This window comes from Strix aluco, chromosome 28 (assembly GCF_031877795.1).
Source record: "Strix aluco isolate bStrAlu1 chromosome 28, bStrAlu1.hap1, whole genome shotgun sequence".
Lineage (NCBI taxonomy): Eukaryota > Metazoa > Chordata > Aves > Strigiformes > Strigidae > Strix > Strix aluco.
In genome coordinates this window covers 4,889,491-4,917,118 of record NC_133958.1, presented here as the reverse complement: position 1 = coordinate 4,917,118, position 27,628 = coordinate 4,889,491, and the positions used below count along the sequence as shown (strand labels likewise).

The following is a 27,628-nucleotide window of genomic DNA, read 5'->3' as shown; positions in this document are numbered from 1 at the left end:
TAATGGTCCTCTGTATTTGAAGGAGCTGCCACTCAGTGGGACTTGCAAAATGAATGAGGAAGATGCCCAGAGTCTTGATGCCACATCGGCCCCGTTAACAGAGAGTGTGATGGGTTTGGCTGATGCTCAGCACAGGAGCTGTGTGCAGGGCTGGGTCCTCCTGCAGCTCTTCCAGGGGTGAGAAACAAAACTCTTTTTTTTTTTTTTTTTTTCTCTCCATTTGTGAGCCTTTGGAGCTTCTGAAATATGGGGTTTCTTACTCATAGCAAGAAAAGAAAATTGCTGCCCTCGGAAGATTGGAAAGAACACGCAGAAGTTTGGCGGAGGGCAGACAGAAATGGCCATAGTCATGTTTCTGGCTCTCGCTGCATTTATGCAAGGAAGGTGTTTGCTTTCCTTGGTGACTCTTCTGAGATATTACTGTTGTTTATGTCAGCACAATCCGGTGGCAAGGGCAGAAGTTACTTATTTTCTCAGGTGGTAGGAGGCTATATATTGCTCCACTTCATGCTCGCTTTGCCTCCACGTAGCTCCTGTAGCTGGAGAGAGCAGTAGTTCCCTGACATCGCAGGGTCAGGGCGCCTGTGCCAGCACTGCTTCAGACTGAAAAATGACACAGATTATTTGTCAGGGCTTGGTCCAGGCTTTGAAAAATTGGTATCGAGCATACATCTGTTTTTGCAGGCTTTCATGTAAACTTGCCCTGAGGCGGCCCGGGGGAGGGAAACCGGCATGCAAACCAGCACAGGGATTCTTAAAGCAAAGACATCTCCGCATTTTATGACCAGAAATTTGTATGGTTCATGATTTCAAGAAAATAAAGATTATTCCATGGAAAAATTGGGTAGTTGCTAATAAATATTAGGACTAACAGCAAGTTTGAATTTGACAGGCTCACTGTAGCTGTTGAGGTTCAACCCATCCTTGCTTTTGGGCTGGACCCCCTCCTAGAGAAGCACTGAAGCAGGTTGGCTAGAGCGTTGCTGTAGGTAACGGTGGCATCCATCACTTGCCTTCAAGGTTTTGTTCCCCGTTAATGACTGTGAAAGCTCTGCACGATCCTGAGACTTAAGCCTTCTGCAAGCACAAAATGGCATTGCTGTTGCCTTTTGTTGCTGAACTTCTCCAGATTATTGCCTCTTAGCTGGCTCTGTTTGAGCCCTGGACTCAGCTTTGAATAGACGAATGTAGGTTAGGTGTGAATGGGAATAGAAACGTCTGATAAAAATATCATTGGGCTATTTGGAAATTGGGGAAGAAAAAAAAAAAAAAACGCCAAAACTGACCTGCTGCTCATGCTCTGCACAGCTCCGCACAGGAGGCAGCTTTCTCTCCGCCTTTCAAAGCAGGTACGGATGGCTCCCGTGCAGACTTTTCCCTGTGAACGTTTCTACCTTTGACAGCCGGGTCCGGCTTCCTCGGCGGCCAGATCTGGGTGGTGGCAGATGGACGTCTGTCATCCCCGATCGTCAAACCCTTCGCCGAACGTCAGTCACATATTTCAGATGCCTTCCAGCGCAGGTGGAGAGGGCGTGGTGATGGGAAGCTGTTAGTACCTTCCGTGTGTGTCTGAGCATAAGAAAAGACAGCTTTTACTTGTGCTTAGTTTTGACTGAGCTGTGCTGGCTGCTTCAGAATGCCCAAAATGTACTTTTTTTCTCCCCGAAGTGCATCTGTAACCATCTGTTCAACTATCGATCTGTAATATCATTTGATGAGGAGCAAGCAGGGAAAGGGGCTGTTGCATTCAGTGCCCTTCAGATTCACTCCCAGGTGGGTGTCAAGAGTTGCAGAGAAATCTCCCTCAAGTTTGTTACTGAGCATGGGTGACTTTTTGGGCTTGAAGCCCCACATGCCCCATTGTGAGAGGACACCTCCTTCTCCTTCGAGACCCGACCACTCGGGGAACAAACTTGAGTTTTGCTGCAGCTGCCTCTTCAGGCAAGTAGCACTTGCTCCTTTTTCAGTAATGAATCTGGCTTTGTTGCTTTGTACAGTCATCCAAGGGACTCTCGGCTATATAAACAATAATTTGAGCATCACTTTGTTTTCTCTTCCATGGCACTGGCTCTTTCTGGAGGTGTGGATGGCTCAGCCCTGCTCTGTCTGCTGCTACTGCCTCCAGTCCTGGGAGGAGAGGATCTTTGCTTGGTTTCAACCGCTCTTACGAAGATGGGCGAGGGATTACGTGGTCTGACCCGATCCATGCTGGAAGAGCTGTGATGAAGCTTAATAGGGGCACAGCTTAAGTACAGATGTAGAAACGCAACTCATGCTTTTCTCCCGGAGGAATATAGTCTTTTTGTACCGAGGGGCTGTGGTGCTCTGGGTTTGTAGAGTTGGTGGTAGAGAAGCAGCTTTTTGTCAAAGTCCCGTCCTTAACTATCCATGTCCTCTCAGAGTGCTGCCAGTACCCACTTGCTCCTGGACTAGCAAATAAAATCTGTGTTAATTTTGCAGCAGATGGAGTCTTGCGCCACAGTCTAGCAAAGAGATCCCTACCCTCTTCGTTTTACTGAAGTCCCTTGAGCACAGCCGACCTTTTAATCCATTATACCCCTCCAGAGTTCGCTGGCATTTGTGTCCTTTGGTTGGTGGTTTAGCGGGCGGCGTGTGTCCTGTCAGAGTGGGGATTGTGGTCTTTTCTCAGGAGCAACCTACAGAGTGCCTTTTGATGCCCTTGCAAATTTGTAAGTCCCAGACCTAAAGATTTTGTTATTTAGACTGGCTGCAGCACGTGGTTTTTGTATACAAAGGCAAGATGACCCGAAGATCACAGCGTTTGCTGCTCGCCCTGTTGTGAATGTTTTATCCATCGTTTTCGTTAATTATTGGCTGTGGGCAGTGCTGGCTCTGAGGGCGAGCTTAGCGCTTTGTGCTGCTTGGGCACTCTGTGAGATAAGGAGTTATTTCCCCATTTTGCAGACAAGAGCAGGAAGTGGACAAGACTCTTCCACCCTTCTCAGTGCCCTGGGGGAGTGAAATTTCGAGTCAGCTTTTGCTGCGCCGGCGCTGCTCCCGCTGTCAGTGAGGAGCCCCCGTTCTCAGCACCCTCGTGCCATGCTGGTCACTCCAACAGAACTGAGCGTTAATCAGGATAAAATTGAGATCTTGAAGAAAAAAAAAAATGGATGTTTGTGCATCAGATAACCGCTGAGTGGCCTAAAGCCCTTACACAAGTTATGCTGGCTAACAGGATTACTTGCTTTGACAACACTAATTACTTAAGTACTCATCCTCATCCCCCGCTGGATCACTGGGTTTTGGTTTTCCCAGCACTCGGGCTCCAGTGGGTGCTTCTCCTGTCTCGCTGGTGCGTGGAGGATTTTTTTCACGCAGCCCCCACGAAGTTTTTGCAGCACCCAACAGCTCTGGGTGTGTCGTGGCACGAGCGTCTCAGCTCCGGCGCTGCACAACCAGCTCGGGGAATTGAGAAGTCTTTTTTTTTTTTTTTTTTTTTTTTGGTGGGGGGTGGGTTAGCAGGAAGCATAGCGAGTAGAAAACAGGCGACGTGGAGTAGGTCTTTGCTGTGTGTGTGCATCCCCAGGATGGTGCTGGTCTCTCTGGCATCTCTGGAGCAGGTTTTTCTCCCTGTGCCTCCATGCTGCTGCAGCTTGGCAGAGGAGAAGCCGGTTCCTTATCGTGCCCAGCTCCTTGTGGGAGTGGAGCCGTGCAAAGCCAGCGAGGGAACTTACATAAAAGTTCTTGGCTGCTCGCATCGGTGTAGCCTCGTATTTTATCTTGCATAACTCCGCTCACTAGGGCTACCAAGAAAAGGCAAAGCAGACCATGCCAGGAGCTTTTCAGGGGTCTCTCCGAGTTGTGTGACGGGCAGTACTGCTCTTGTGGTCGCATGCCATCTCCATTAAGCTTTCAGTGGCAGCTTCTGTGGCTCTGGAGTCAGTTTGAAGGCCTGGGATGACAGGGAATATGGTGCTGAGCTGTTCCTGTTTCTCTGTTTTCTTCCTTATAAATCGTTTGACCTTCAAGCGCTCTCTGGCTTCCCTTGGAGTCAGATGGCAGATGCTAGGACAACTGCCCAGTTTGTCGAAGTACTTACAAATCGTTTTCCAGTCCCTTAATGGCAGCGAGTCCCAGAGCCTCCCTTGCCCCTCGCTCCGAGTCCCGTGCCCACGTTTCCCCCCAACTCCTTTTAGCCTCCCTCGTTCCAGCTGAACCTATTCGTGTCAGACCTGCAGCTTCCCTCTGCCTCCTCCTGCAGCGCAAACGCTGCCGTCCTTACACGGGTCCAGAGAGTGTGGGGAGGGGGAGAAAATATGCCAAATTCTGCCAAATGTTGAGGTTTTCATTGGTAACCAGAGGGGTGTCTTTTTTTTTTTTTTTTTTTCCTTTTGGCTGTAGAGATGAGCTATGTATGCAGTAAAAAAATGTTGTCCAGCCTGTGTTGGTATAAGCAGGGGTCTCGCTTAAACCTCTTTAATTGGCGGCTCTGAGGGGAAGGCGCTGCGTGTGTCCTGGCCCGTTCAAGGCACGCAGGGCACTTAGCGAGTACCCAGCAGAGCAAAACTTCCAAAGCCACCGATGAAAGAGGGGCCACCTTATTGCAGACACCGGCTCCCCTTTCATTATATCCGCTCCCGTTCTCCTCTGTCCTACATTTCACATGATTTGAAAATTGATGTTCAGCTGCAAAGAATCTCTTGTGCTGCCTCTCTGCTTTTTCGCTCTGGCCCCTGGGTTTCCGAGCTAAATAGCTGCTCTATTTGCATTTAAAAGAGATCGGTTGCATCACTGTATTATTTGACCAGCACTATCGCTTTGCCTGTTAAATTCAACATGCTTTGGCATATGGGACGCCTTTACTGGGTGATGGGTAAGGACATCAACTTCATTTGCATATCAGATATTTTTCTGCTCTAGCTGGATTACAGTTAAGTGCAAATCTGTCTTTCACCGCATGACACGATCGCATCAGAAGCGGGAGATGTGGAAGCGATGGTACATTATCTAGTGAGTGGGTTTCATTACACGCGGGGTGTGTTGGAGGCACTGCTTACTCAGAAGCAGGCTGGCACCAGAATCATTAAAATGGCTGTAAAAGGCCCATTTGCCTTCCAAATTTTGGGGTAGTCTGGGCGATGCCCAGCAAAGACCAGGCGGTCTGTCCAGCTGCCCGAGGTCTTACGGACAGCGCAAGAGTTTTTGCAGAGGTGTGCCCCGTCCCTGCGGGCGGGAGGGCGAGCGGCAGCTCCCCGCGGCACCCACCCTGGGTAAGAGGCTTTTTTTGGGGGGGGGCTGTGAGCGTGCAGCACCCCAGGGAGCACCCCAAAGCAAAAGTCATCCCAGCATCTCGTCCGTACTGCAGGATCGCTCCCTCGGCAGGCCTTGGTCCTCATGGCTTTGGTCCTGCTGTCACCTAGGGGTGTTGACAGGGCTGAACCCAGCGGGCTGAGGAGACGCTGGTTATTGGAGATGTTTTGAGAAGCAAACGGGCTCCAGGACCCGAGACGATCCCTGCGCTGCATCGCTGCTGTGAGGTGCAAATTCCTCCGTGGGGCACAGGAGCTGCTGGCAGCTGGGCCGCACTTTTGGGGCTGTTTGACAGGATTTTACTTCTAGTTTTCCTCTTTTTCCCAAACACCCAGGGCTCCTTCCTGCAATTTATTTTGAATCAAGCCTCTAAATATTATTCAGGGCTCATGTATTCTCCATCTTTTTCTTCTTTAAATGAGCCAGGCCCAGGAGAAGGTAGCTGAGGAAGTCAGATGGTTCTCACTTGTAACTATTATTTTTTTTATATGTTTCCTTTCTGCTACACCTTCTCACAAATAATACAATTGCCTAGCATGAAAATAACAATAATAATGGCTTTTGATGGGGTGTTTTTCTATTTAGAGTTAAAAACCAGGGCATGTGTTGCAAATAGATGAGGCCTTAACTTGCCTTAAATGTTGGATTCCATCAGGATTTACCAATTACTAAGCTTGGGGTTAAGCTTTTTGAAGGGGCCCGTACTGAGAGGTGCGAGGCTGTTGCCTGGCGAAGGCAACTTCTGCTTTGCCCGGTACGTGCGGTTTCCTGATAAGTGAGAATTTTACATATTGGTCCTCCCACCTTAATTGCTGATTCCTGGGAACCGGTGTGTTTTTCTCCTGCTTTTGCTGATATTTGCGTGCGGTCCTGTTTTAGTGCAACATTACGATGACAACTATCCCCACCGAATTAGGAGACAGCTTTGGTGCCCGCATTTTCTGCGGATACATATGGCATTTAGTCTGCATACGGTGGCTTTTTAAACATGCTGAGGGGTGTATTCAGCTGCTCTGGCAGCAGAGCTTTTCTTCTTTCGGTATTTGAGAGCATAATTTCAGTGAAAGTATGTTTCTGAGTGTGTGCTCGTCTTGAGGCTTGGAACGAAAGCCTCCTGCTGAAAAGACTGTAATTCTTTTCCCCCCGAAAAGAGACGTGTTGCTAACTTCTTCACTTCCATTTCCAGCTGTCCCGTTTCCTCCCACGCAGCGGCTCACTCTGAAGGAGGTGTTTGAGGATGGGAAGCCTAGGCTTGACGTCTTGAAGAGCCACTTGGTAAAGGAAGGACGCCTGGAAGAGGATGCGGCGCTGAAGATCATCAACGATGGGGCTGCCATCCTTAGGCACGAGAAGACAATGATTGAAGTGGAGGCCCCGATCACAGGTCAGAGAGCTGTCGGCGGCTGGAGTCCTAAATAAGAGCCATCTAGGAAACACGAGCTGCCTGAAGTAGCAGGTTTTCTGCTGTGTTCCTTCCATCAGCAAGGTTTTTTTAAATTGCCTGAACTCTCAGAAGAGAGGATTTTGCTGGTGTAGATCGAGTACATCTTTGCAGAAGCTGGATGTAAAGCAGGGGTGGCTTGGGTCAGAGCACAGCCACGCTATGCTCCTTGTTGCTGTCACGACCTTTCTTTTCTTAGCGTGTAATTCTGTCCCTCTTTTGTGCTGTTCTTCCTCCCCTAGTGTGCGGTGACATTCATGGGCAGTTTTTTGACCTGATGAAGTTGTTTGAAGTTGGAGGATCACCCAATAACACCCGCTACCTCTTCCTGGGAGACTACGTGGACAGAGGCTACTTCAGTATAGAGGTGACAAAGCTGAGCCTGTGGGTGCTAGGACTAACCTAACCGAAAGTGTTGAACTAAACTAGCAAGTACAGACCTCTCTTGTGCTGGATTTTATGCTCTAGTTTTGCATGCAAGGAGGAACATGTTATGTTGTAGATAACTTACAGTATGATTTTTGGCAGAAAAGTGATGTCCAAATGTCATGATTTTGAATTGGATCCTCACTCAGTGACAGAGTTAAAACAGCAGCAGTGGGGTTAATGACTGAATTCTGGCTTCTGAACTGGAGTTTTAATATCACTTGTTCCCCTGACTGACAGCTACAAGAGGGAGACTTGATTGTATGTTGCAGGCAACAGGATCCTACCAGGCAGTGGGAAGCAAATGTTTAAAAACTTGCAGGATTCAGCTTAGCAGGGAAAAGAAAGCGCTACACTACTGAGTCACTGCTTCCCTACTGTCCCCCTGAAAGCATCCACCTTGCAGTGCCAGAGACGGGGTCAGCAGAAAGGAGCAATAAATCACCTGGGCCGTTGTACATCTCGCCGTGACCCACGAGCTTAGTGCCGAGACATTAATTGTGTCGCTGGCCACGCTGTGCCCCTGTGACAACCTGCCTTGTCCCCATAACACTGTCACCTTACAGACAGCAGGTGTCCTCTGTGGGGTGTCACCAACCCGAGGATGGGGGAATGGTTGGTCTTAAAGGGCGAAGTAATCAATGGGTCCCCGTGGCTGCTGCTGGCTCGCTGAAGACCCGTGAGCGACAGAGCAGGCGGGAGGGGAGAGCTGGTAGCAAATGCTGCTAAACCTCAAGAGAGATTGCAGCCGTCTGGTTTCGCAGAGGCAGAGCCGAGTAGAAAAAAAAGTGCTTATTCCCGTTGGAGGCAACGTAACGGGGGGTGTTTGGGGAAACAGGGGCACGAGAGGGGGTAGAAGTGAATAACAAAATGGTTTCTCTTCAGAGAGGGAGGTTGTGTATTGGTGCAGGAACGGCTGAGCTGTTGGGGCCGCAGAGGCATCTTTCCCAGTTAAATTTTGAGGAAGAACTCTTACGGACAGTGCTGAAGGCAGTTAATGCGAGCGCTTCTTTGAAGGATTTTGCAGAGGATTTAGGAGGGTACCGCCGACAGCTTGTGCTTTAGCAGCTTTCTGGCTTGCTTCCAGCCTTGCGCTTCGTGTGTTCCTAAATACTGACGGCGAGCCAAGGTGTGACGATGAGCAGTTTCCGGGGTAGCGGGGACGGATGCTGGAAAGGTGGGGTTGTGGCTGTTGGGATTTCTGGTGGCGCTGGCAGGAGGAGCCCCGTAACCCCCGGGGAGGAAGGGGAAGAACAGGCGTCGGGCCGCTGGTTGAAAGGGCTTGGCTTGCACAAACTGGGTTTGCAGTTTAAATGTATTTACCTGGAAAAGAGATTATAGCGCAGCAACTCTGTCTGAGATAAGATGTGGATTTTTTTTTGGTATTAACCAAGAAACCTTCAAAGAAGCATTGGCATACCCTGTGTCTGCACAAGAGTTTTACAGATCCTGGGTGGTGAAGTGCTTCTCCCCCTCTTTGCTCTTACCCTGCGGTTGATCTGACGTGCGGATTTAACTCCCAGATCTGCAGAAGCGAGTGCCCGAGTTGGGGATCGGTGTCCTTGTCTCTCCATGCTGTGAGAATATGGAAGAATTCCAGGGGGATGGATGATGAGACCACCTTGGAGAACAGAGTAGTGGGAAGAGGTGTGGTTGGTTGGGTTTTTTGAGGAGGAATGTCTGAAAATCACAGGTGAACCTCTGTGGTGGCCTGCCACTCCAACCCAGGGCCTGTGCGAGGCAGCCAGGTGTTTTCAGGCACGAAAGCCTTGGGGCAGTCGGTCTTTGTAAGGTCTGAGCACAAAGTTTTTACTTCACGCTGCTCTTGACCCTCCTCCTTCCCCTTTCCCCTGACATCTGCGGAGGGGAAAACCACCGAGCGCTCCGTTACCCCACAGAGCTAGCATTGATCTTTCACGAATCAGGGTGGGCTTTGATTAGTACATGCGGGGGCTGATCCAAATGTCACTGATAAAGCAGAATCTAGAAGGCTTCATTCCCTTGTTCCTATTGATGTGTGCCTCTTCTTCCCACCTACAGCAAAGTGCAGCCCGTGTGTTTTAAGAGAATCCCACCTGGGTGGTTTCTATAGTGAAACAACAGGTTTGCTGCTGGCGTGGAGGATCTCTGCGAGTTAGCGGTGCCAAATGGGTGTCTTTGCGTTCTAATTTTTTTTTATAAAGACTTCTATAAACTGCAGAGCTGTAGCAGCTGGCCTCTGAAGTGCGGAGATGACTGATCTGTGAATGTTCTGGGTTTGGAATTTTGATGGCTTTATCCCAGAGGCTCAGGGGATGGAAAGGCATCCAGGTTTCCCTGTGGTTTCACCACTGGGAAGGTGGAGAGCACCAGCATCGTCAGCCTTTCGTGAGTCACCGCACAAACTTGTGCATCCATGCGCTGGGTGGGGATGTTACCGACTGCCTGCCCAGAGCAGCTGATAATCATGACCTTTTAACTGCATGAAATAGGAGGTAATTGGATAATTGCATCCTGATGCAGGCAATCAGGAAACAAGATGCAAAACTGGGGGCCAAGGAGGTGTTAAGGCAGACTGTGTTGTTAGCAGCCCAAATAACCCTTGCAAGCTTTCTCCATTGCTGTGAGTATTTGGTTGTCAAGGTAAAAGGAGCAGTTTATGGCTCAGACAAAACCTTTAAAAACCCCAAAAGCCTCTGTTCATCAGCTCAGCTGGATGTCTTCAACAAATTATTTCTGGGCCTCTGGCTTAGGGAAATTCTCATTTAAGAACGTTCATTCCCAGTAAGTATAATGAGGCCATGAAGCCTGGTTTGGTTGGGTTGTTTTTTTAAAAGAAAAGAGTTGTGGGGGGAGAGGGGAGGGAAGCAACCGTGTGAAAGCTGGCTGATGTCTAGTGCAGGGAGGACTCTGCAAAGCCTTTGCCTTCAGTCCGTGCCACAAAGCCCGATGCCACAGCGAGACTAACCGGCCACGGGCTCAAACGTAGTGAAGGGGCTGACAGGCAGCTCGGAAATGGGGCTGAACACCTCCGTTTGGAGATGCTTATGGGACAGCATCCTGGTGAAGGAGTCTCTTGTCTGTCTGCAGGTGGGAAGGATGCTTCCTTCAGCGTGCTTTGAGTTACATCTCCTAGCCCTCACAAGAGAGGTCTGTGCCCGTGTTAGTCCGTGCTGGTCCGTGGAGCCAGAACTGCCGGAATACAATGAATAGCCTTGTTTTATTAAATTATAGAGTGAAACAATTATTATGACCAAAAATAGAATCTATGGAGAGAGTAAATTTATCAGTAAAGATGGCGTGATTATGGCGTACACCTTTGCCAGGCTAGTTTTTCAAATCCAATTACAGTGGGACACACGATCGCTGTCTAATTACAGAATTGTACGTACGGTAATCCTGCCAGGATCGAACGCAGTGCTTTATCCAGAATAATAAAAGAGATCCAGTCGCTGTCGTAAGGCATGAGGGAAGGTGGTTCGTGGGCCGAACGCGGGGCCGGGATGCCGCAGTTTTGCCGAGCTGTTTCTTCCGTGCCTGCTCCGGGAAGAGCTGCCAGGCTCGGTGTTTATAACCTTCTCGTAAATGCCGGGTTTTGTAAATGGTACGAGGGGTTACGGGGTGGCTTGTTGCGGGCTTGGCCGCAGCCCCTCTTGCCTTTGTGTTGGGTTGCAGGTAGCAATTCCTCTTGCAGTTCCCCCACCGTGACCCGCTGAGCTTTTTCCCTTGCGAGCGAAAGGGGGGAATGAAATGGGGGCACAGGCCCGCACGCCTGGCTTTGGGCTTCAAACAGATAAGGCAGAATATGGAGAGAAGGAGATTATTTAAGCCTAGCAAGCCTTAATTGTCTCGAGTTGCTACTAGGCTATTGTACACATGCAGTAATCAATTCCTGGGCACGGTGCCTTGAAAGTCTGGGAAAGGGATTTGCACAAAACGCCAGGAAGCATCTGAAGCATGCGAGTGTAGAAACCTCCCTTGTTCCAGCCCCTCTGGAGCTGGCGAGGGCTGTTGAATGTCCTTTACTCATCGTTACCCCGCTAGTACCTGGCAGCCCCCACGTCCTTGTGAAATAGCTGCAAACCACGGGGAGCTGCAGCGAGACCAGAGGCGTTTGCTCTCCACGGCTGTGGTTGGCTTGCTGTGTGTCCAGGAAGAATTGTGGTGCCGGGTGACTCCGTTCACTTCTATTTCACTTAAAACCACTTTGAATGTATTTTTAAATACCTCTTCTGCGAGTTGCTGACCTTCTATACCTCCCAAATCTTAATGGGGTGTCTCTACTTTCTTGCTTTGCTTCGAACCAGTGCTGCCAGGGCTGGTTGCTTGCTCCGTCCTTAGCAAGTCATTTGGTTCATTTAGAGCGACTCACTTTTCAGTTCTCATGCTAGCCCAAAAAAAGTGACATTTACGTTGCAGTCACAGGAGGTTAAAGCTTTAAATCACAGAATAATTATAAATGGTTTTGTTGGGGACATTCCTCCTGTTAACAGATGCAATAAAACATTATTTTTGCTAGCCTTAACCGCAGATTAAGTGACAGCTTAACCTGCTACTGGAGCTGTTTTTGTTCAATTTTATAGTTCAGAATTCGCTCTCCAGCCTTTTCCTGTGGGGTTGAACTCTTGAGTTAGACACAGGCGGGTGCTTCGCAGCTCCTTGGGGTTTTAGGGCTCCCTGCGTGTAGCTGGAATGACTTCTGTCGAGCTTGCCTTGCGGGTTCAGTGCTTAAATATCTAAGGTGTCTGTACTGGAAACTTAACTTGAAACTGGTTTATTTTGGTTCTGGAGGTTGTTTCCGTGCCACGGTGGCTGGTTCCTGGAGATCTGTGCACCAGATCAGCAATGTTTTTAAGTGTAAAACTGTTGACAGACTTCATGGTTCATGTTCTCAAAGCGTGTGCCGTTTCTGTAGCACGTCAGCCGAAAGGGTAAGCTCTTATTAGAGACTTTAATCCAGATCTTCAAGCTTGCTGTCATTATGGGTTGTCCTTCCAGCACTCAAAATCAACAAGGGAAATGTGATAACATTTCCCCATGCTAGATACGAGCTGATTTAGCTGTCAGCTTGACAACGTATATAGCACAGAAGGGTAAGCACGCTCGCTTTCCAGCCCTTCCCTTCTTCACACAGGCTTTTTGGAAAGCCACCGTGAAATATTTCTGGGACTCTGGTAAAAATGGTTGTTTCAGTTTGACTTTGGTCTGCCCCTCATCAAAGATAATCTTTTTACAGGTGTTGCTACTCCGACAGGGGATGTGGAAAGCCCTCTTCAAAGCCAGAAGGCTTTACTAAGCTTGTTTTTTGGCTAGGCTTTTCCTGTTTTGAACTTGAGCTTCACATGACTGTAGCGTAAGCAGAAAAACGGGGCGGGGGCGGGGAAGTCAGTGGGGAAGCTCGAGTTTAATTTTTCTGGTGTTTAATGCACTTGATAAAATGTCTAGCAAGATGGCTGGCTGCTGTACTTGCCGGTCTCTGGTTTCGATTGCCCTGGGACATCTGGAGCGCACATCTCGCTGTGCAGCTGGTTTTGCTTTGCTGCTCTGAAAATGGGTGCTTTTTGCTTTGGTTTCTGCTGGAAGGAAAAGCTGCCCCCACCCAGCCCAGAGCCGGTTTCAGTTGAATGCGATCTCATTTGTCACTTCTCCAGCTCAGGCCTAATATAGAGAAATGCTCCGTGTGGCTTTCCCCCACTGGTGAAGTTGGCCAAGATAAGATCTACTGCCGATTATGGAGCTGGGTTTCTATCAGGGTTCCACTTTGAATTCAGCTTGTTGGGTGTCTTCCCAGAAACACTTAGTGAAGTCTACGGATGATTAGTGCCCTATAAAAGGTTTTTATTACATGCCATCTCCTCCTTCCCTTTCTTGCAGTGCGTGCTGTATTTATGGAGTTTAAAGATAAATCATCCCAAAACATTGTTCCTCCTTCGAGGGAACCATGAGTGCAGGCACCTCACAGAATACTTCACCTTTAAGCAGGAATGTAAGTATCAGCGGTGTGAGGAGGATTTAAATACATGAATGTGTTTGTGACCAGGTGTGGGTCTTAATTTTTGTGCCTGCTGTGAGTGGTATCGGTTAGCTCGGGAGCTGTCAAAACCTGTCATCTTTTTTTCCTGCGTACATAGCTCTTCTCCTGTTTCAGCTCCTGCTTAAAAAAAAAAAAAAACACCAAAAAACAAAGAAATATATAAGTCCTGTAAAGTACTGAGAGCACGTTGATGTGGCCTTCTGGTTACAAAGAATGAGCGTGGATGGAAGAAATGCGAATGCATCTTCCCCGTCTCGCTGATGAGCCAGTTGCACGCACCCCCCCCTCCCTGACTCTCAGGGCCCAGCAACGTATAATTACTGCCAAATGACTTTCAGCTCCAGATTGTGCAGCTGGGATCAGTGATTACAATTGGAAGCAAATAAAGGATTTGTTCCTCAGTGTTTGCACTAGGGAGAATCATTACCTTTAAGATCATTTTAGTTGAGTTAAAGATAGTTTTGTGCAGCATTTACATATTTTTAAACCAACGATGATGAAAGGTCGGGGAATGACCCCTCTCCCCTGAGGGTGACAGTCATTCCTCCAAGCAATAAAAAAAGTATACGCCAGCAACGTGCAGCTCTCGATTAGGGAATAGTTGCTCAAGAACCCGACCTCAAGGAGTAGTTTCGGGCAAGGCCCAAGTCCAATCTGCAGCCCTGGATGCTGCTGGACAGGGTAAGGCTGATAGGTACCGAGATACTGACATCTGTTTACTCAGAAATGAGTTGGAAACCACCAGCCAGCTCTCTGCTGGAGCCATCAGATGGTGGTAGATGAGCGCCCGTTGAGCTGGGCTCAGTTTGAACCAGAGAGCCAGAGGTGATGTTTGGGTTTTTTTTTTTTTCCCCCTTTGGAAAACAGCAGCTATTGCCTTTCCACTTCTATATCGTAGCGTGCAGCTGAAAAAACCTGTTAATATCTCTGAAATAAAGCTGGAGGAAAGGTAAACTTTCCATTCATGCACTTTTTTGGCTTCGGAGGTGGGTTTTCTAGCAGTAACAGGGCTTTCTGGAAGACGTGACTACGTTACCATATTGCTGCCCTGCGGAGGGGTGCAGGTGCACGGAGCCACGCGCTGGGCGTGCGGTGATCTCTGCTCCTGCTCTCTCTTCTAACGGGAAGCCTTGAGAAGAGATTTCTGAGCGTGCTTGGAGGCTTGCTGTAAAAGCTAAGCTGCTTTGGGAAAGGCCGTGGTATCTGTTTAATGTATCGAAACACCCTCTTCACCTCTGCTAAGATGAGGCACCCAGCGGAGATTGCGATCGCTTGTAGCCCCGAAAGATCCTGTGTGGAGATTCGTTTAACCACAGGCATCTTGGTCACATTCTGACTCGAAGCACTCGTGTCCAGCTGAAAAGGCAATTCCTATCTTAAATGATTGTGTAATATTGCTGTGCCAAATTAAACAGCTGCTGCACTTCCCAGTGTATAATCTGCCTAGCAGCTGAGGCTGGGAAGACTTTTTGAGGCTAGAGGTGCAGTATGAATGTAGGAGAACGATGCCATGGCTTTATTAGTATCCCAAGTTCTCCCTGACAGTGACAAGGCCTCTTTTCTGTGTTCGTGTTAGTGCAGGTGTTCTAGAAAATAGCTTGAAGGGAGATGAATATTCTTGACCGTGTCCAGATTACTGGGAAGCTTTTTTTATCCGCGTGTCCAGCAACGTTTCTAAGTCAGCGTTTTCACTGATACGCAGGTGCGAAGTTTGACTCGGTGGCCCACAGACGTAGAGTTCCCATATCCCCTTAGGAGTTCATTCCTTGAACGTTATTTATCAGCACTTTGGCTGATCAAAGCTTTGCTTGATGCTTCTTGTATCATGTAGGTTTGGATGTGTGAATGACTCCCCCTTTAAAAAAAAATGGAAAGGTTTTTAAAAAAAAAAAAAAAAGCTCTGCCCTCCGCCTGCACAGTCTTTGGTATGAGTAAATGAATTCAACTCTTCCCTCTCTTCCTCCCCCTTTCCCCCCATCTTTCCAGGTCGAATCAAGTATTCGGAGCGAGTGTATGATGCGTGTATGGATACATTTGACTGTCTTCCTCTTGCTGCCCTCTTAAACCAGCAGTTTCTGTGTGTTCACGGAGGACTGTCTCCAGAAATCACGTGTCTAGATGACATTAGGAAAGTAAGTAATCTCCGTGGTCCTTCCCCGTAGCTTACAATTAATAGTGTGGTTAATGACTTGCGTGGTTCCTGCGTGGAGCTCCAGGTGGAGGCTCCTGTGCTCTGCCTGCCCACGCCGTGGGGGTGTGTCACCGTGGCAGCTTTCACCAGCGTTGTCCTGAGTTTGTGTCCGTTTTTCAGTTAGACAGGTTTAAGGAGCCTCCAGCCTTCGGTCCGATGTGTGACCTGCTCTGGTCCGATCCATCAGAGGATTACGGCAACGAGAAAACGCTGGAGCATTTCGCCCACAACACTGTTCGAGGCTGCTCCTATTTCTACAGGTAAGGGGTGTTTTAGGGGGCGCCGGTGGACTGGAGCTTTTTCCTCTCCCCTTACTCTAAGGTGTGCGGGGAGAGAAGTTGCTGTTCAGATCGCTCTGTGGAACTTTACAGCGTACCTGGCTCTGAAGTAGCCTTCAGTTGGCTCTAAGGCACAGAATCTTGTTTGTTTTTTTCTCCTCCTGTAATATTGAGCTCTCTTTGGATATGTTGCTCTATGAGATTGTGGTATTGGACAGCAGAGATGCTTCTTTTAGCTGGCGGGGTGCCTTTGGAGTGGTTTTCAGGCATTGGACAGTACCAGGAGCTCTAGGAAATAATCTTTTCCTGTCTAAAAGAGAAGCGTTTGTGCTGACAGACCACTTGTAGGCCGGCTGATAAGGGAGGACTTGGCACCAGGGGTCTGTTTAACAGACTGCTTCGCAATTAATTTTTGAATGATGTAATATATACTGGCCTTGTTTGGGGATGCTGGACGCAAACCAAATGGGTGCTGCGAGTGGCTGGTGCCTGAAACCAAGGCCGTGGGTGCTGCCTGTTCTCCTTTGCTACGTGCTAACCTGTACTCGCTTTTTGTTTTCCAGTTATCCTGCAGTTTGTGAATTTTTGCAGAACAATAGTTTGTTATCTGTAATCCGAGCTCACGAAGCCCAGGACGCTGGGTAGGTTGCTGCAGCCTGGTAGCTCAGCAGGCTCCGTCTGCGTTCGTGCTCTCCTTAGCAAGACCAGTGTGTTTAACACTTGACCTGTTTTTCAGGTACCGAATGTACAGGAAGAGCCAGACAACAGGCTTTCCCTCACTAATCACAATCTTCTCTGCACCAAATTACCTAGATGTCTATAACAACAAGGGTAAGGCTGGCAAAGCCAGGGCTCTGCTGCTGTCCTCATGCTCTTAGGAAACCCCTCTCCATCTTCCCTTGCCCGCTCTGCCCTCTCCTCTGGTTGCATTCTTATGCCTGATATGAAAAAGAGCTTTATATGCTAAACTGGTGGCAGCTGGGGAGCTGGAAGTGGCTGGGTTCTCTGACTCGGAGACTTAATATATTACTGTAGCAATTAGCTGTCAAGCTATAAAGCCTAGAATAATGCTTTTGTTTCCAGCCACATGACAACTGAGTGCTGTTGATGAACGCTGCCATGAAAGAGAAGCTGCTAGTGTAGGCAAGCTTTCGACTTCCCTGTGCCCCTGCAGTCATATGAGTAGGGTGGGGAACTTTCCTCAGCTGTGGGTTTTCTTACCCCTCGCTTTGGATCTTGGCCCTGTGCTCGTCACTTCTGATTTGTGTGGATTTTAACAGCTTTGTTAAATTGACCTTCACTAGAGCTTTAGTGACGGGTAAACTGAAAAAATACTGCTTAAGCCTTCTCATTTTGGGGAGCTGGTAGTTTGATTCTGCGTGATTCCTGTCGATAGTGAAGCTTCCTTAGCGCAGGTACAACTCCCAGAAGTTGACGGTGCCTCTGGACATGTGTTGTCTTTCCTTTTTCTCTCCCAGCTGCCGTACTGAAATACGAAAACAATGTCATGAACATCAGGCAGTTCAACTGTTCCCCTCATCCGTACTGGCTTCCAAACTTCATGGATGTCTTCACATGGTCTTTGCCTTTTGTAGGGGAAAAGGGTAAGAGAGACTTGAATTTCTGTTACGAGTTGCCCAGCGACTGGTCGTAGTACCCTGAGTGTTAGAAACCTGTCCCACAGGCTGCTAAATGTGCTGGGAGAGTGTTGTAGCTCATTAATGCCAGATAGCACCGGAAAGCAGTTCAGGTTCAAGGAGATCTGCATATTAATGGGTAAAGTTCTTATGAAAATAATCGCTGATACCCATTTTAGCAAGCTTTTAACCATAAAACGACCCTTCCTTGCTATTTCTGCATTGCTGATGGAGCTGATCTTGGGTGGTGCAGCCCCACCTCAGAATTTGGAGCCATTTCTCTTGCTCTGGGTTTGCGACAGAGAAATTAAAATCTCTTGTTGGCTTGTGGCCCACCAAAAAGGAAGCATTCACTTCAGTTTAAAGGCTTATTTCCTTCTGAAGGAGGCGAGGCAGCTTAAAATATGACCAAGGCTTTGCCTCAGCTTTTCAGCAAAAGGGTTTTTACATCTCCCGGTGAGTTTAAAATCCACCTCAGCCTTGTATGTTTGGAGTGTGACTTCAAGGTCTGAAGCGCCAAAGGTTTTTTTGACTTGGAGGACCCAAAGGTTGAATTCCCCCGCCCCAAGATTTGACGTTCTTGGAGCCAGGTGGCCCGTTGTGCGGGTCGGGGTGGGGAGGTGGGACCTTCAGCGAGCCCAGGCTGTTCTGCTTGAGTGTTGGCACCCTGCTCCCCACGGCTGTTTCATCTGTGATGTGCTTGGACTGCATCCACCTCCTCGGCAGAAGGTGTAAAGTATGTCGTCTGCTCCGGGTACTGCTGCGAGGTACCAGCAGTTTGCGGCTAAAAGTATCTTTGGGCTTCCACTTCCAGAGTATAAATGACCTTGAAATGGTTTGCTTGTCCAGCTCGTCCTCCAAATCCCTCTGTCTGCCAAGTGTGTGCACCAGGCCTCGCTAATCTTCCTGTCTGTACTTCTTACAGTCACAGAAATGCTCGTTAACATCCTCAACATATGCTCCGATGATGAGTTGATTTCAGATGGGGATGAGACGTTGGAAGGTAAAAAAACGCTGTTACGACCGACCTGGTAACTGTGGGGGGGGTGAAGGTGGGGACGGTGCATAGCAAGGGTGATCAGCGCTTGATTTATAGCTGCATACCCAGCCAGGGTCTCCAGTTCCTTTTTGGCCAACCCTTGTGCAGTTCTGGGTAGGGAACATTTTTTTTTTTTTTTTTTCCCTTTCCTATTCAGTCACAGAGAAATTAAATTATATTCACTGCGACAGACGCTTCTTGCCAGCTACTCTGGAGAATGGTTTCCTGCTCCTTACAGAGACTGCTTCCCAAGTGGTTATTTTTTTCCCCCAATTCAAAATTTTCTGCACCAAAATATCTACCCAGTCTTCTCATCTGTTGCAGTGAACTGCTTTTGTAAAGTGGCTTCTTGTGTCACACCCCCCCCCACCAAAAAAAAAAAGTAGAACGCAGGTTTTGGCCCTGGTTTGAAGCTGTGCAGGAAAGGGGCAAATCAGTTGCTGAGCTGATCTGCAGTTTATGGCGGGGGGGTGGCTTGAGAGCGAGGTGGTGACCTAGAGGAAGCTGAGGCGCAGCCGTGGGGCCGGGGGCGTGGCGGGGGGCCGGGGGAGCTGCCTGGACAGGTCCGTGTGGGGCGGAGGACGGTCAGTCCTGCAGAGAAGCAGAACACCCTTGTGGTACAACAAGGTGCCGCTGCTTCGGTCAACAGGTTGAGACTTTAACCCGCTTCTCCCATTGCATTTCGTTTTTGGTTTTTTTTTTTCTTTCTCCCTCCCATGAAAATTAAATTTGTTTCTTCTATCTCTGTCTTCATCTACTTGTTTCTTGGTGTCTCCTCTCCCTGAAGATCACTACATTTCAAGCTATCAGAAAGGTACCCAGCTAGAATTTGCTACAAGCTTAATTTTCACTGCCTGTGCCACCAGATTCCTTGGAGTGGATTTGAATAGCTGACTAGTTGGGCAGTCTCTTCATCCCCTTTCAGTTTTAACATAAGCGCCGTGTGTTTTTTAACCCTCCTGCGTTCCTCCAGGAACTTGAGAAACGGGGTCACGTTTCTATCTGACTTCTGAATGCAGCCACTTAGTGCATGGCTGAGCCATCGGTGCATGTTAGACCTCCGGTTTGGCTTGTACTGTCCTAATGTGTAGTTGGGCCATGTGAGGAATCTCAGCTGAGAGGAGATGTATTTGTTACCTCTTTTACTTTGATTTTTTGTTTGTTTTCAGTTACCCTCCATGCTTTTCTCTCCTGTTCGGTCCGTATAGCGGAAGGGGAGTTCACATATCTCACTTTGTGTTTGTGTGGGGTCAAAGCAGAGTTGCAAGGCTCCGGCCAGCCGTTCACTGTGCGCGTTGGATGCCAAAGCTGATGCTTGCGTGACACTCCTCCCCGCGGCGAGCACAGCCCGGTGTCTGCAGTGTTCATCCGCAGTCAGATTCGTCAGTGTTCTGCCTTGCAAAACTGTGTCTACATGGCTGAGTCATTTGTGTTACATCCTGTGTAGTGTGATCAAACCTGGTGAGCTTCGAACGAGACCTACCCGATCCGTTTCCTTTGGTGGTTCTACTCTCTTTAGACCTTTTTTAAGTCCGTGTGTCATCTCGTTGGTGTTGCCCTTCTCGCTGCCATCCCGACCGCCATCCTCTCAGCACTGTTCTCTCAAGAGTGTAGCTGTGAATCTGTAAACCATGATTTCTTTTCCTGGAGTCAGGCAGGTGTTTCATACTGACATCACCTGTGCCTGGAAAGCAGGAAACCTTAAACATGCTGGTGGTTTTTTTTTTTTTTCTCTCCCTAAGGTGGGACAACAGTCCGTAAAGAGATCATCAGGAATAAGATTAGAGCCATTGGGAAGATGGCACGTGTCTTCTCGGTTCTTCGGTAAGGAAGCAGCTGGTGATTTGGGGTCTGGGTGTCATTTGGGGTCTGGGTAACGGGCGACGTTGGTCTGGGTGCACCAGGCAGGCAGAGTCCTGGGTTGGGGGGGGTGGAAATCTTACAAGTCTCTTGCTTCAGAGCGGCTGGCAGAGGCTTGAGGTGGTGGTTTCTGCGTGCTGGGCGGGCTGAGTCTCTCAGAAACCTCCATCTCAAGCACTGGCACCTTTTACAGAATCCCAGAATCATCCAGGTTGGAAAAGCCCTTGAAGCTCCTCCAGTCCAACCACGAACCTCACACCGACCGTTCCCAACTCCACCAGATCCCTCAGCGCTGGGTCAACCCGACTCTTCAACCCCTCCAGGGATGGGGACTCCCCCCCTGCCCTGGGCAGCCCATTCCAACGCCCAACAGCCCCTTCTGCAAAGAAATCCTTCCTAAGAGCCAGTCTGACCCTGCCCTGGCGCAGCTTGAGGCCATTCCCTCTTGTCCTGGCGCTGGTTCCTTGGCTCAAGAGACTCATCCCCCCTCTCTGCACCCTCCTTTCAGACAGCTGTAGAGGGCCATGAGGTCTCCCCTCAGCCTCCTCTTCTCCAGACTAAACCCCCCCAGTTCCCTCAGCCGCTCCCCATCAGACCTGTGCTCCAGACCCTGCACCAGCCAGCAGAAACGCTGCTGCTGAGGTATATTTAGCCCTCCCTGGCTGCGTTTGCTGCGTCGTGGCTGAGGGAGCAGAGGGCCCGTGTTTAGGAGGCCCAGCAGATCCGAGACGTGGTCAGCACGGGGCAGACTCTGGTTCTCGTGCCGCTCGCCGCTAATGGTCGCGTGGACCGAAACAACCGTCGTGTTCATCTCTTGGTAACCGGCTGCGTTGCCTTTTCTTTGCAGAGAGGAGAGCGAGAGCGTGCTGACTCTCAAAGGCCTGACTCCCACAGGTACACTGCCCCTGGGGGTGCTCTCAGGGGGGAGGCAGACCCTACAGACCGGTGAGTACGGACCATCCTCCCCTCTGCCGTTTCATACCTGGCCCCTCAGCTGCCCCAAAAACTGCTTCCGTCAGTTCCCGTAGGCGTGCTTCAGGGTGCCAGGGGACCTGAGAGATGGTTCAGGCCCACGGGGAGGAAGGATTCAGAAATAGGAAAAAGCAGAAATGTAGGTGGGGATGTGGAGAGCCTTCCAAGATGTCCCCGTGTACCCTCGAGGAGGGGAAAAAAAAGGACAACAAACAGCACCCTGCCTAAAGCATGTGTATTGCTTCATTGTATGTTTCTGCAGCAATTTTTATCATTTATTTCCCTTCCAACGCTGCATGATGAGCATCCTCTGCTTCACCTCCCTGCTGCTGCTGTGTGATAGCGTATATGAGTGTCATAGTAAACGTGCCTGCTTGCTTGTTCTTCATTAAACAAAACCCTCTCCAATTTTGACCCTGTAAAGTTGTGAATCCCAAGCTGAGGAAGCTTAGATTTAGTTGAAGGAAGGAGATTCTTCCAGGCCCGTATTTTTCATCTTAAGGCTTCGCTCAGCCCCCTGGTTTTGATCTGGTTTTGGAGGTTTCTTCTCCGTGCTTGCTGGCAAATAACTTTGCTCCCTCGCTGAGCAGCCAATCGCTCTGTCCTGGGAGCGTGCTGCGAGCGAGCTGCGTGCTCTAAACTCGCAGGGCAGGGAGATTGGCTGATGGTCAGGGAATGAGTTATCATAGTAACATGTGTCCCCAGAGGGAATCCTGTAATCTAGTGTTTTAATCCTTTCCTACCGCCAGCCTTTGAATGCTGGCACCTCACCAGCCTGCTTTCCCCTTCCTACCAGCGCTGGGTGATTTCCTGCGGGCTCAGGAGAGGGCTTGTTCAGGGATTGCCTTGCCTCGATTAAATAGTTCACAAGTGAGAAATGTGTAGATATTGCTGCCCGCTCCTGGGGTGGGGAGGGTGTGGTATCGCTCCCAAACCCATGGGTTTCTCTGCCCGCAGAGGAGCAGGATTTTTACGATTTTTTTAAAAAAATTTTTTTTAATTTTTTGTCTAGCAGCCATAATGGTTTCTGTCGCCCCAGTTCTGGTGCAGGCATGGGAACAGAGCCTGAGTGGGAAGGTGCCTGCTGCAGCTCGGCAGCTCGCTCGTGGTGCTGCAGCTTTGCCCCCGTAGCTGAGAGCGCAGGTCGTGCTGCGATGCTCTCCTGCACCTTCCCCTCTCGGGGTGGGGATCCTCCGAGGGGCTACCAGGCAGCTCCCCCCCAGGAGAGGAGCTGAGATTTGTGTGTTTTCCCCAAGACAGGACAATCAAGCCAGACCGTTGCTGCTGCCTTACCCGACCCTGCCTGCAGCCTCCTCCCGTGGCCGTGGGCTTCCCGCCCCTGCTGCTCCTGGCACCCCGTGCTCCCCTCAGCAGCACCCCGCTTTTTCGTGCCCCTCTCGTGCTCCTTTCCCCGTTGTTCCTCCTTCTCTCACCCCTTCCCCTTCCGCACGTCCCTTCGCCCTGCGCCATCTGCTCGCGGCAGCCGTGCTGGGAGCCCGTCCGCTTGGCGGGGAGAGGAGGGGGCTGCCCCCCTTTTGGGGTGCCTCTGCGCCCTGAAAGAGAAGAGACGGGGCTGCAGGTAACTGCAGGAGGGCCCCTTCCCTCCCTGAGCCTCCTGCCAACCTTTGGCAGCACGGCTTAGCAAAATCAGCTGAGTAAAGTCACCAAATGTGGAGCAAAAATGTTCAGCCACGACTCTGCTCTTCCTCTGTGGCCTCTCAAGGACCACGTGGCCTTTGTATTGTGTCCAAAGCAAAAAACTGTGGCGTTTTGAGGCTAAAAGTGGGGGATCTGTTCTAGGGAAGGACCTCCTCCCAGATGTTGAGGCAGGGACTACCAAAACTTGGACAGCTGCTGCAGCAGATTTAAGAAGGGGGACATTGCTCAGCTTTATGGTGCCTTGTTGCTTGGTAACACTTTTAGGAGGTGGAGCTGAAGCCAAACTGAATTTGAAGCATCAGCCTATTTTTTTTTTTTTTTTTTTTTTTTGTTAGAATTCAAGGCATCGGGAGCAGAGCAACCTGGTATCTGCTGGTGCCTGCCCTCCCCCAGAGAACAAACTGCCCCTCTCTTCCCCCACGTCCCCCGGGGTCACTTTCCTTACATGGCTCTGGTGGTTGGGGCTTTGCTTTGGGCTGAATTCCACCTAATTTACCTTCTGAAGGTGACCGGGGTGCCCTAGAGCCACCAAACTGGGAGCAGGGAGGCTGGAAATGCAGGTGGAGACCCACAGCTTAGTCCGAGACTATCCCTGTCCTTGCCACGGGCCGCCTGCGCGCCCGAGCCCTCCAGCACACGCGGCAGAAAACCATCTCTCTGCTTCTCTTTCTTTCCATCGGATTTATCTGTGTGACGAGTCCAGCGGACGCGAGGAAAGGAGACTCCCCTGTGCCAGTGCTCAGCAGACGCTGAACCCGAGGGAGTCCCCTTTCAGCCTTCCTCTCAAGCTCCTGTCACCTTTTTTTTTTTTTTTTTTTTTTTTTTTTTTTCCCTCTTGCCAGTTGGTTTTGATTACGGTCGTCTCCACCGGGGCTGGGAGGCTGTGGGCTCTGCGTTCGCAGCGATGATGTTAGATCACTCACTGTCACTCTCTTTTTTTTTTTTTTTTTTTCTGTCTTCATTTTTGCATGCCACTGTTCTTCTGTATTGCAGCCACAGTAGAAGCGGTAGAGGCACGGGAAGGTATGGCTAGAATCCGGCGAGAGACTCAAATCATCTCTGTGTGTGCGTGCGCTAATTTTAAAGAGCTTTATCAGCCTTATGGAAGCTTTTTTACTCTTGCATCACCAGAAGTGGGGGAGGATGGGCCCCTGCTGGGAAGCAAAAAAATACACAGTGGGCTGCTTCGAGTCTATTTTAGCCTTAACGAGGCTATTGCTTCGTGCGATACCGTTATTCCCAGAGTGCCCCCTCTGCGGAGCGGCCGGTGTCTCGAGACCTTGGCGTTGGGGTCCTGCAGTCTGATCTCAGCTGCCTCGTGGCTGAGTTCATCCCCTGGGTAACTCGATCCGGTGACGGCCGCCAGCACGCTCGGTCAAAAATCATCTAGAAAACGGCGGATCACGCGGCTCTGATGTCATCCTTGCCTTCCCCACACGTGGGCTAAGGTGGTCCCGGTGGGGAGGAGCAGTTTTCTCCCTGTAGTTCGTGTAGAAACCACAGATTCCTGAGGTTACGGTCTGGGGAGGTTTTTCTCCTCGATAGCTCCATTCAGCTACTGATACATGGGGCCGTACCTCTGCGAGAGAACTTTCTGATTGCCGAGGGAAGTTGATTTGTAACGCAGCCAAGTCCTTGCAAAAAAGATTTGGCACAAACCCCTTTTATTTTTTCTTAACTTATCTGTAATACGAAGAAGTCAAACATTTGGCCCGTATCATCACCGCAAGGATGATGTACTCAGCCTCGGAGGGATGAATCAGGGATACGCCCACCCTTGGTGGGATTCCGACCCTCCCGAGGCCGCCTGTGTGTCTCCTGGTCATGCAAGAAGCGTTGCGTTTGCGACCCGAGGACTAGCTGTTTCCCTCTCCTGGTGTTGCAGCGTGTGGTTTGTGTCGGAGTGAAAGCCTTGTGGTGGTGTCTTTGTTGTGTTGTTTTTTGGGTTTGCCGTTTTTTTTTTTTTTTTTTTTTTTTTTAGTATCGTGTTTTTTCAGCTTTGAAAGTTTCCTGAGATTTCCCTGTCTGGGGACATTGAGCACTTGTCTGGTCTTCCAAGTTCCTGCTGCTAAAGTGTATTCAAAGAAAGATTTAGGGAGCAGAGCAAGTCGCTGCGGTCTGGGTGCTTCATTTTGCTGCTGTGACCTAGCGTGGTCCCCAAAAAACCCCCAAAAACATGCCAAAGCCAAAAAAAAAAAAAAAAAATCCCCTACGGACCCATCTCGTGGTTCCCGCAGCCAGACACGTGCTTTCTGTCACCCCGACCCTGTCCTGTGCGTGTCTGCCGTGTGCTCAAGGGCTCCCGTCCGGGCACCCGCGGCTCAGCCTGACTTTTCCTTTTCTGGGCCCTTCTCTCCGCAGCCATCCGCGGATTTTCGCCGCAGCACAAGATCCGCAGCTTCGAAGAAGCCCGAGGGCTGGATCGCATCAACGAGCGCATGCCGCCGCGCAAAGATTCAATGCACTCAGACGGGCCCGTGAACTTGGTAACCTCAACAAACTCTGCGGACAAGAACGGCACAGGGAAGAAAGCCCAGTAACGGTCCGAGCGCCCAATCTGCACCACTAAAGGATCCAAAACTTAATGAATTTTATTTATTTATTATTGGGGTGGGGTGGGGGCAGGGGAGAAACCAACTTCACCTGGAGGCACGTTCATAATCCAGTTTGCATCCATTCTGTAAGAAAGGTGACCATTTTGTAATTTTTTTATTTATGTTCAATATATAAAAAGTCCATCTTTTTTTAATTTAGAAACCAATCTAACTGCTAGTGCATATACGAAGTGTTGTGCTGTACAGCTGACCTCTCCTCCACGAGAGGCAAACCTCTGCGGGGGGATTAAAAGAAACAAAAAAACAGTCCCAGGCAACTTGGGTCGTTGACTTTGGTACAATTCTAAGTTAGCCTGTGCTTTCAAAAGCAGGTCCTTTCGTTGAAGATAGGGTTGGTTTGGTTTTTCTTTTCACAACTGTCTTCTTCCCAGAGTTTGCTGTTGTTTTCTTCAAGTTCTTGCCTCCCTGCATCTGCTGTTTTAACAACCGATTCTGTGGAAGGCACCTGGCTGGGATCCGCCCCTCTCCCGAGGCGACACCCAAACCATTCGGGATTAGCTCCAAAGGGCTCCGACCCATCGCAGCGCCTTTTCCTGCAGGAATTCAGGTTTTTTTCTGGTAGAGCCCCAAGCCAAACCTTTCTCGTCAGAAGGGGAAGGCGGGCGGGAGAAGCGCTGCCCCTTGTCGCAGCAGTTCCCGAAGCTCCGGCCCCGCGGGCTCGGCGCAGCAGAAATCCCGCTGGGAATCCCTCTGATTCAGAGCAGAGGAATTCTCTCCAGTCTCTAGCGAGCAGCCGCTCTTTGGGAAATCTGCAGGGCCTGAATTTTAAAGGAAAAAAGGGGCTGATTTACAACCTGCGGACCGAAACCCCTCCCTGCTACCGCTGTCACATACTGCAGAGCCCGGGGCACGTTCCCCTGCGCTGGGCTCTTGAAAATCGGCCCTTGCTGGTCGGTGTGTGAGCGGTGGGCGACCAAATCGATCTCCCCTAAGCCACCATCGCCTCCCAGCTGTCCAGCACGCCTCTTGCGGGGGGGCATTTCGCCTTCTGCAGACGACTTGGGCTTCCTGTGTTGGCCAGTGGCTGTTCCAAAGGGAATATCGGCCCTTCCCGGCAGCCGGAGAGGGTTTGTCAGCTTGTGATAAGGATTTGGGGAAGGTTCGGCGACGGTGCCGCTCGGTTTTGTAGAGATGGGGCTTGTTGGCCAACAGCTTTGTTAAAAAAAGCCCCCAGGTTGGGAAGCGTGTCCCTCCCTCAGCTGTTGGGGGGGGTGAGGATGGTTTTAGGGAGGTTGACAGGTAGAACCGAGTGGATCTGGCAGAACTTGTGGCAGGGTGTCTGTGCAGTGCTGGAGAGGGAGGGGGATCTCCCGGGGACAGCGGGGTTTGCCGTGTCGAGGGGCTGGGAGCTCGGATCTGTTAAGCAGATCCTCGTTCTTTCCCTTGGACCTGGGGTGAGGGTTGAAAAAGCATTTTGTGAGGTTCCTGGTTGGTCGCTTCCCTTCCCCGCGTGTCGTTTGAGCCGTGGCCGCCTCCTGCGATGGCACAGAGTCAGAGCAGCAGCTTTCCCAAGCAGATCCCTTGCCAGCGTTCCCTTCTTTTCCAACTCAACCGTTCCGCTTTCTGCGAGCAAGGGCAGCAGGTGACGGGCTGAGCCTCTAACAGGGGATCTTTGCCACCCCCTTCTCTGGATCTCGCTGTCTTCCCTTTGTGCTCCGGCCCTAAGCCGTGATTCCAGCGACGGAGGAAAACAGCAACTTTGCAGGAAGCTTTCAAATTGTCTTAGAATCATACGTCACTTAATTTCATGCCAGCTATTTAGGAAACCGTATCCGTGAGCAGACCACTGGGTTTTTCACAAGAGACTTTTTGAGTCGCATGCCTCCACTTTTTCTTTCTTTTTTTTTTTTTTTTCCCCCCCCTTTTTTACACGCCCACCGCTTTGCAAAAAGTGCGAGATGTTTTGAGCAAGCTTCTCTAACCCCATATGAGGCGTGGGGGGCCAATTGCCTTTGTCTGTGAGTATTTCTTCTGTTTTTTAACGGCATCCTTTCTGAAACGCAGTGAGCCGATGTGTGGTATCTTCCTCTGAGAGCGCAAACCGTGCAAAGGTGCTGCCCGTGCATGTTGGGGCATGTTGTTCTGACCCAGGCTGGGAATCTCACCCAAGCACCAGTTTGTGGAGCTTTGGGACGGGTGCTACTGGGGTGGGGGGGGGTGGGGGGGGATGCTCGTACCCCGAGTCTGGCGGGGTGGGGGTGGGGGGGGGGGTTCAGCAGGGACCGT

At 50.1% G+C, this 27,628-nt stretch overlaps 1 protein-coding gene across 4 annotated transcripts in view; it reads left to right on the top strand.

Moving 5' to 3' along the window:
* The window catches only part of PPP3CC (protein phosphatase 3 catalytic subunit gamma), a 34,705-nt gene extending 9,333 nt beyond the window's left edge, over window positions 1-25,372 (top strand). Inside the window, exons 2-15 of one of the 4 annotated variants that reach the window (XM_074807867.1) lie at window positions 6,458-6,655; window positions 6,955-7,079; window positions 12,992-13,103; window positions 15,138-15,283; window positions 15,463-15,602; window positions 16,184-16,261; window positions 16,357-16,451; window positions 17,099-17,224; window positions 18,183-18,260; window positions 19,084-19,110; window positions 20,039-20,120; window positions 21,004-21,101; window positions 23,781-23,810; window positions 25,149-25,372. In XM_074807867.1, coding sequence (XP_074663968.1) covers window positions 6,458-6,655; window positions 6,955-7,079; window positions 12,992-13,103; window positions 15,138-15,283; window positions 15,463-15,602; window positions 16,184-16,261; window positions 16,357-16,451; window positions 17,099-17,224; window positions 18,183-18,260; window positions 19,084-19,110; window positions 20,039-20,120; window positions 21,004-21,101; window positions 23,781-23,810; window positions 25,149-25,327 — 1,514 coding nt within the window. In that variant the 3' untranslated portion in view covers window positions 25,328-25,372. The remainder of the gene's footprint in view (window positions 1-6,457; window positions 6,656-6,954; window positions 7,080-12,991; window positions 13,104-15,137; window positions 15,284-15,462; window positions 15,603-16,183; window positions 16,262-16,356; window positions 16,452-17,098; window positions 17,225-18,182; window positions 18,261-19,083; window positions 19,111-20,038; window positions 20,121-21,003; window positions 21,102-23,780; window positions 23,811-25,148) is intronic. The other 3 variants (XM_074807869.1, XM_074807868.1, XM_074807870.1) reach the window with 3 other exon arrangements.
* Window positions 25,373-27,628: the final 2,256 nt, after the last annotated feature.